The following is an 8838-nucleotide window of genomic DNA, read 5'->3' on the forward strand; positions in this document are numbered from 1 at the left end:
CGGGGGGCTACTCTTCGTTGTGGTGCGCGGGCTTCTCATTGTGGTGGCTTCTCTTGTGGAGCACGGGCTCTAGGCGTGTGGGCTTCAGTAGTTGTGGCACGTGGCTCAGTACCTGTGGCTCGTGGGCTCTAGAGGACAGGCTCCGTAGTTGTGGCGCACGGGCTTAGTTGCTCCGTGACATGGGGGATCTTCCCGGACCAGCGATCGAACCTGTGTTCCCTGCATTGGCAGGTGGATTCTTAACCACTGCGCCACCAGGGAAGTCCCACAATTCCTAGTACTCTTATTTTCTCCCCACAGAGGAGCTCATTTTCTTTGGGCCTGGCCCCTGGCTTATGACTGCTAATGACACCAACGCACTCAATGTTTGAGTGGTCACAGGGCATTTATGTGCAACTCAAGCAGAGCCCAGGAGGCACAGTGGACGTGCCTGGGGGGCTCCCCAAGGGCTTTGGTGAGAATGAGCTTTGGGAGGTGCAGGGCTTTGTAGCTCAGCGTTAGACAGTAATGAGCTATCTGCCCTGAACCTTCACAGGGCAGCCTGGGAGAGCTTCCAGAAGCACAGGCTGAACCTTCCTGTCACTCCCCTTGCTCCACAGCATGGCGTTTCAGCCCTGCCGAGATCTGGGTCTGGAGGAGTCCTACCACAATTCTCTGCTCGACCCCTGAGTCTCAGTCCACTGCCTTCTGCTGCTGCCTTGGCCCCATCCTCCCCACGTTCCCTGCAGGGGCCCGGCCTAATGCCACTGATGTGACGTCTTCTACCCCCTCCACTCCCCCATGCTCTCTCCTCTCCCTCACCCCAGGCTGGGCTTCCACTCCACATTGCTGTCTCACCTGAGCTTGAGTTGTAGTTCATTGTTCAGGAATCCTCCCAGCCACACAAGACCTCCACCCACCCTCCCCTGCAGCTTGTGACAGACCTTGGTGGACAGTCCATGCGAATCTGAAAGCAAAGCCACCTGTACGTGCAGGGAGTCCTCAGTCCCAGGCAAAGGAATGAGAATGCAACCTGGTGTTGAGGTGCTTCCATAGTCAAGCGGGGAATCCTTCCCTGTATCGATTTTGTGTTTTCAGGGGTTCAGTCTCAGGCACAGATGTGTCTACTTGCTTGGCGATGCTAAAGAGACACACTGAATTTTGTCTGGTAATAAAAGCCTGGTACCTCTACCTCCTTTTTTCTTGCTTCAGGATCTCCTGATTAACCTTCACAACCAACAAAACGTGTTCCCTGTTCCTTATATCTATCCTTTCCACATATTGTGAGGGTCTGCAGATTGCCTTAGCGTTCTGTCATGCCAGGCAAATGCAAATGCTCCGAGCTAGGACTTACAACACTGAACATTTACTGCAGTCCATCTTCCAGCTGCCTGGCAAGGAAGCACTTCTCCTCAGAATAAGTATAAATTAGCTAATGCTGAAACTGCAGAAATTCACGATCCATATCCTGTGTCATGAGCAATTCTTCCCTCCTCCAGTTCTTCATTCAGACATTAATTCTAGGTCTCTCTGCGGCAATCAGGGTTGAACCTGTGGTCAAATACTAGTGGTGTAGTAGCTGCAGGAAGGCGTATATATAATTTCCCTGTCAGAGTGGTTTTAATGCCGTCTTTCACTGGGCATGATACATTAAAGAAAAGACAAATGGTTATGGGCCCCCAAGATCTGTGGAGTCAACACATGCATGGGAAAGTACTATTTTAACCTTTAATCATTTTAGCCAGGGAGCAAAATCTATTTTTATTGCTTATAAGCAGTTGTGCTAAACTGACTATGAGGTTACGATCTGTAGGTAAAGGAAGTCCCGCAGAAACTCTGTTCCCAGCCTGAATCAGGAAGAACACCAAGAACCTCAGTTCAGAGGGCAGAAGTGGGGCCGTGGGGGGCTGGGGACAGAGCCCGAATGCAAAGAAAGAGGCTGAGCGGCATGGGGTATCGCTGTGGAGCAAGACCACGTGGGGGCCTGGGACGTGGTCTGGGAAGCAGGTCCTGCCCCTCCTGGGTCCCTGAGAATGTGAGGGATTAAAGTCTACAGATGAAGAAACCACGGGTCCTTTCCGCACCTCCTCCGCACTTAAAGAATGGCCTCTGTGTTTCCCAGTAGTAAATGAGTTCATCATTGGTGAGGTCTGGAGGAAAATAGCCACCCTTTATTACATGCTTTCTATGTGCCTGCGCTTTGCTAAATGCTTTATAGGGAATCTGTTCTTTAATCCTCCCAACAACCCTTTGCAGTAGGTGCTATAACTCACTTTGCAGATCAGGACATTGATCTGAGAGGGGTTAAATCATTTGCCCAAGACTGACAGGCAGTTGGTGGTAAGAAGTAGGATTTGAGGGACTTCCCTGGTGGCGCAGTGGTTAAGAATCCGTCTGCCAATGCAGGGGACATGGGTTCGAGCCCTGGTCCAGGAAGATCCCACATGCCAGAGCAACTAAGCCTGTGCGCCACAAATACTGAGCCTGCGCTTTAGAGCCTGCGAGCCACAACTACTGAGCCCACGTGCTGCAACTACTGAAGCCCACGCACCTAGAGCCCGTGCTCCACAACAAGAGAAGGCACGACAATAAGAAGCCCACGTATCACAACGAAGAGCCCCTGCTCACCGCAACTAGAGAAAGCCTGCGCACAGCAACAAAGACCCAATGCAGCCAAAAAAAAAAAAAAGAACTAGGATTGGAACCCAGAGACTGGCTACAGGGCCTGTGCTTACCTTAACCACCATGCTTTTAAGTAGCCTTTTGTTCTAATTAAAGTTGCTAGTGTCATGTCCATAAAGTTAGAATGAAAAAACAAAAGTTCCCTGATTTTCCAGAGCACCTGGGACAATGCCTTTGACCTTGGTTTCCAGTCTGTACCTACCCACCCTGCACATGTGTCTTCAGGATGATGAGCTGGTAGTCAGGGCTCTGAGAACCTTAGATGATCAAAAATGCTTGATCAAATTATGAGCAATGAGTTTCCACGTCCCCACTCAAGACTTAAGTCCACCAACAGCCAGTTTGGGATATTAAAAGCAATTTCACATGCATTCTACATAAGTCAGAAATCAAAACTTCTTGTGGAATACCATTAAGGCATTTCTTTTTTTTTTTTTTTTTCTTTTTTGCGGTACGCGGGCCTCTCACTGCTGTGGCCTCTCCTGTTGCGGAGTACAGGCTCTGGACGCGCAGGCTCAGCGGCCATGGCTCACGGGCTCAGCCGCTCCACGGCATGTGGGATCCTCCCGGACCGGGGTACAAACCCGTGTCCCCTGACATCGGCAGGCGGACTCTCAACCACTGCACCACCAGGGAAGCCCCATTAAGGCATTTCTGCAGGGACCTCATCTGACATCTGACTGAGAATATCCCCTCTGAGGCAAGCAGGGTACCCTGTGCGGGGAGGTGAATACCAGCCTTTCATCTTTAGGAGCCAAATATTCCTCTCTAGTTGGCCTTGGGGAAGAGGGGGTTACCAAGAGAGGGTCAGTTAATTCCACGGCCTTAGTCTCCTTCTCCTCTGTAACTCACCTTGCTTAAGACCTGCATCACTGGGGCTAAATTACTGCAGTAGACTCCAAATTGGTTTCTTTACAATGTTTTTGAATGAGTGTATGAAAGGATTACTTTTATATCATGAGATAAAACTTTCATCCTTTAAGCCAAAAGGCAAGGCAAAACCCAAGCAGGTAGCATTCCAGTGTATTTTCCCAGGGAAGTTATAAATTGTAAACTGCAGTGCAAGTAGCATTTTAAAGATTTCAAGGGAAAGGTAAGAAATAGATGGTTTTGAAATTATCATATAGTTATAAGGAAAAGGTATATTGGAAAAATTACCAAAGAAATCTTCTTATATGAACACATATACCCACTTGTCCTCTTTGACTTAATAATCTCATTTCTGGAAATTTATCCTTAAGAAATTATCCAAAATGAGGAAATTAAGATGTTCATTGCATAGTTATTTATAATAGCCAAATATTTGAAATAGTCTAAATATGCCCTAGCTACACACACACACACACACACACACACCCCTGATAAAATATGTATTTATTAAAAATTAAAATTATAAATAAGCCATGGAGCAACATGAAAATGCTTATTTTCTATATAAAGGAAAATAAGTCCGATATATAACAATGACACTGAACCATTTAAATTGTATATCTTTTCACTTCTAGAATTTCTGTTCCGTTTGTTTTCTACACTGCCTCTTCATCTTTTACACCGTGCTGTTCATTCTTGATGGTCACTCTTCCTTCTATTGTCTCCTTGACATCGTAAACGTGCTTCCTTCAGTGCTTTATTTCAGATTGTTCTCAAGGTGCAGATTTAGTTTGACGTGCTGTTCATTTCCTTCAGTCACCTGCACATTTTTCCTGTGAAGGCTTCTTCATCTTCTTCAAGGATGGTTGTCTGTGGGCCTCCACCATTCCCTGGCCTGGGGGGATGTGGTTTTGCTCTGCCTATGGCCAGACCCTAGTAATTTCAATGGTCCTAGGCAGATGTTGCATTTCTATACCACTTTCCTGGAATGGCTGATTGAGTTTGAATATAAATTCTGTATTTATGCAGACAGCTCAGTTTCCTGGCATGGGCCCGAGCATTGTTTCTTAGCCCCAAGGTGTTAAATCCCCAGCCCCTCACTCCTAAAGCCTTTACTGATTCCCTGCCCATTGAGTCTTCGGGTTCAGCGCTCACCATTAGCTAGGGTCTGCTTTGTTTCTAGCACCTAAACTTCTTTTCTCCCCTCAAACTCTGCTGTGCATTAAGATAGTTACGCTCTACGCATCATTTCCATGTGTTTGTAGCGGTGATGCTCAATCCACCACACTGACCAGAAATACTTATTTATCTTTTCCATTTATTACAATTATATGAAAATATATGTGTATATATTCCAGAGACCGGAAGGGACTTTGAAGATGAAATGACCTGTTACGGGCAGAGATAGTGGGTTAATAGTAACTATTTTTCTCTATTTTGAAAATATTCTGCATTGGCATTGATATTGTCTTTACAACCGTCAGACTCATCATCTTTTTCACTACTGCCTTTTGTTTCAGAATGCATACACTACAACTGCCATTAATGGGACAGATTTTTGTACATCAGCAAAAGATGCACTCAAACTCTTATCCAAGAATTCAAGTCATTTTATATCTGTTAACTGCTTTGGAGACTTCGTAATTTTTCTAGGAAAGGTGAGATGTCTTCACTAAAATAATAAAGGAACTTGGGATCCAAAAATGAAGCCATACAACAAGACCGTGAAGGAGAACTATTGTTTCCCGAGTGCTTACTCTGTGGTAGATGCTATGCCTCATCCTCTCATTTAATCCTCAATCCTGTGAAGTAACCCTGTTTCGCAGATGAGGAAACTAAGGTTTAATAACTTGTCCAGGATCCCACAATAGGTAGAGCTAGGATTCGAATCCTAGTCTTACTCTTAGCTATGATCATTTCTTTCTACCATTCTGAATACTGCTTTCTCATATCTAAAATGAAAATGCTACTAACCTCAGAAAATGAATGTTTTATAGGGGTTGTTTGTCATAAAAATATATGGAAATAGTATTGCAACCTGATGATTTAAGAGCATTGAATCCATACATATAAAGGTAGAATGGTTACTGTCCCAAATGGAGCCAGTTACATTTCTGCTGTCATCTTTTTCCAAGGAGTTGTATGTAGTCTTGTGAAAACCTCATTTTTCCTATCTGTGAACTAAAGATAACACATCCCCTTTCTGGGTTACAGGGAAGAATCCCTAAAAGACCGATGAAAGTGGTGCTGCAGCCCCTACTTGACCATGCCTCAAGTTGAAGATTCTTTATACTGTGCTAGCATGTCTCTTTCCATGTCACCCACTGGGCTTAATTCTACACACCTGTTTGGTCCTATTTCCAGTTGACTGCCCTTCAAATTCTTGACCACAGATGTCCTGACCCTCCCTCCACATCTTCCCTCTTCTAAGCTAGACATCCTCGCTTCTTCCAGCCAGTCCTCCGCATAGGACACGAATGCCAGGGACATTCGTGGTGCCCTAAAATGAACAAGATATCAGGCTCCAGTTGTGCCAGTGCCAAATATGGGGCTCCTTGTTAGCATTTTGTGTTTCTGTGGCATTTAGTGTATATCTCTGGTGCGTTACTGTCATGGTTTGCTGTCAGTAACAAGTTAGAACATGCATGGACTTCACAGGTGTGTGTTAATTGCACATATATTTTAAGGCACAGCTGGGCCCCAGAGACTTTTCATGGGACAGTAGCTCTAGAAGAACAAACTGATTATGCCTTTCAAAACAGCCTAATAATCTAAGTTGTAGTTGTATCTAAGTGGTATTGTTCACGTTAGCTTGGTCGGATTGTGGATGATATATTTTGTATCTACTTCCCAGAATTTTTTTTTTGTAACTACTTCCCAGAATTTTTGGAAGGAGGTTTCATTTTTTCTTTTTTTATAAATTTATTTATTTATGGCTGCAGTGGGTCTTCCTTGCTGCGTGCGGGCTTTCTCTAGTTGCGGTGAGCGGGAGCTACTCTTCTATAACAGACTTATATTTTATTTTAGGCAATAATTCATTTTCCTATATTTCCCAAAAGGAACGCATAATTGCTGATTTGTTTTTTATTTTTTTGAATGAAGTGGCATGCAGACATTTGCGTCCATCTTTATGGATATCCAAGTGCAGTGCGGGCTCCAGAGGGGCTCCAATTTGTCTGTTTAACAGTTAGGTACATCATGGCCTGTAATCATATTCCTGGAAATATAATAATTACATATAGCAAAAGCCTATTATCCTATTAGCTCCCTACACCAGCATTGGAAAGCCCATCCACTTTAATCCCCACGGTAAAAGTACTCACATATTAAACTACAGTATATCCACTCAGTGGGTTGTTGTGCTGTTGTTTTTAAAAATAGCATTTATAGGGCTTCCCTGGTGGCGCAGTGGTTGAGAGTCCACCTGCCGATGCAGGGGACGCGGGTTTGTGCCCTGGTCCAGGAAGATCCCATATGCCGCAGAGCGGCTGGGCCCGTAAGCCATGGCCGCTGAGCCTGCGCGTCTGGAGGCTGTGCTCCGCAACGGGAGAGGCCACAGCAGTGAGAGGCCCGCGTACCGCAAAAATTAATAAAAATTAATAAAAAAATAGCATTTATAAAAAAAAATTTTTTAATGAAGATGCTTTTTGTAGCATTTAGTGAAAAAAACACTAAAAATTTTGTGAGGTACCATTACATCTGCATAAATACAAAAACTGGGCACAGATAAAATGAAAGTATATATACTCTTCTCATCCTCCAAATTAGCTGGGTTTTCTTTTGGTATCATAGCTTTTCATTTTTCTTCTTCCTATTTCATTGTACCCAATTTTCTGACAAGCACTCTTTACAGTAAGGCACATACACTCCCACACATGCACATACATGAAAACTATTGCTTATACCTGACGTCTTTTCTGAAATATCCTAACCAACCAACTTATAAACATTTTCAACAAACTCTTGTTCTGGACAGGTGCTAGTGGTGTGTTTCACAGTTTTTGGAGGACTGATGGCATTTAACTACCACCGTGTGCTCCAGGTGTGGGCAATCCCACTACTATTGGTTGCTTTTTTTGCCTACTTAGTAGCCCATAGTTTTTTATCTATGTTTGAAACTGTGCTGGATGCACTTTTCCTGTGTTTTGCTGTTGATCTGGAAACAAATGATGGAACATCAGAAAAGCCCTACTTTATGGACCAAGAGTTTTTGGTAAGTAAACATCTCATTTCCTGTTTTAGACTCCATCCTCACAATCTCAAAAGCATTGAAGACTCACACATAAAGGAGGCTGGTTCCCAGCTTATTTTCTCTTCCGGAGGGCCACATGGCCCCAATGTCCGAGAGTGAGATTTGGGCTGTATTTTCTGAGGTTGACCCCACCTCCCTTATTGAAACCTTCTCCCTGGAAAGAAGTGAAACTGAGCAATTATCACTAAGCAAATGACCCAGGGTAGGAGGGTCTGGGTGGAGTAGCAGTGCAAGTCTCCTTTGGTGCTAATGGCTTGGTCTGGCCTTTTGGATGGTCTGGAGATTTCACAGTTGCTCTTTTTCTAAGGCATTTTTGCATCCCCAAGCATCATGTCATACCCGTTGTATTTTAGGGGACACCCACTCCAGTGTAGACCAATCACCTTCAGCGCCAGTATGACAGATCTGCGATTCTGAGGCCCTTTATTAACCACAGCACACAATGTTGAGAAATGTCACACCCTCATTAGAGCCCCCATACTGCTATCTGGAAATAGCAGGCAGCTGTTTCCAACAGCTTTTGCAACACAGTTGTTGCTGATTTGCCTTATCCTGTGTAGACAGGCATATTTTAACAGCTGAATGAAGTCTCTCATCTCTTTCTGTTGTCTGGGTCAAGTGACATTTTAACAATTTTCTTTCATTTTATTACCCTAAAACATAGGCCCTTTTGCTTTTAAACAGAGCATGCGAAGCACTCCTTAGTCCGGCCAGGCACTGAAGTTTAACAAGCACTTCTACAGTTTTATAATTAAGTGTATCCTCATTCTTCTCCAAATAAAACATAAAAACACAGTAGCACTTTAACATATCTGGTATGTACTCCAAAGAAAATACTTCTGATGGTGGTAGGAAGCTAACTAGGTCTTCTTTCTCCAATTTACACTTTTCTGATTAAAAACCGACTTTGAAATCTACCCACCCCCCCCCAAGATATTTTAGTTCAACAGGGAAAACTTTAAGGATTAAATTCCCCAAAATGATATGGCCAAGTATATGATTGCCCATCCGTGCAGATACAGAACACTGGTCTAACTCATTCTTTTGTTTTTCAG

At 44.1% G+C, this 8838-nt stretch overlaps 1 protein-coding gene across 8 annotated transcripts in view; it reads left to right on the top strand.

The window, feature by feature from the left end:
* The window catches only part of SLC44A3 (solute carrier family 44 member 3), a 93961-nt gene that overhangs the window by 74271 nt on the left and 10852 nt on the right, over window positions 1–8838 (top strand). For 7 of the 8 annotated variants that reach the window (XM_024751205.1, XM_024751207.1, XM_024751206.1 and 4 more), the window contains 2 exons: window positions 5052–5189; window positions 7508–7744. In XM_024751205.1, coding sequence (XP_024606973.1) covers window positions 5052–5189; window positions 7508–7744 — 375 coding nt within the window. The remainder of the gene's footprint in view (window positions 1–5051; window positions 5190–7507; window positions 7745–8838) is intronic. The other variant, XM_024751209.1, reaches the window with a different exon arrangement.

The sequence above is a fragment of the Neophocaena asiaeorientalis genome, unplaced genomic scaffold (assembly GCF_003031525.2).
Source record: "Neophocaena asiaeorientalis asiaeorientalis breed wild unplaced genomic scaffold, Neophocaena_asiaeorientalis_V1.1 scaffold147, whole genome shotgun sequence".
Lineage (NCBI taxonomy): Eukaryota > Metazoa > Chordata > Mammalia > Artiodactyla > Phocoenidae > Neophocaena > Neophocaena asiaeorientalis.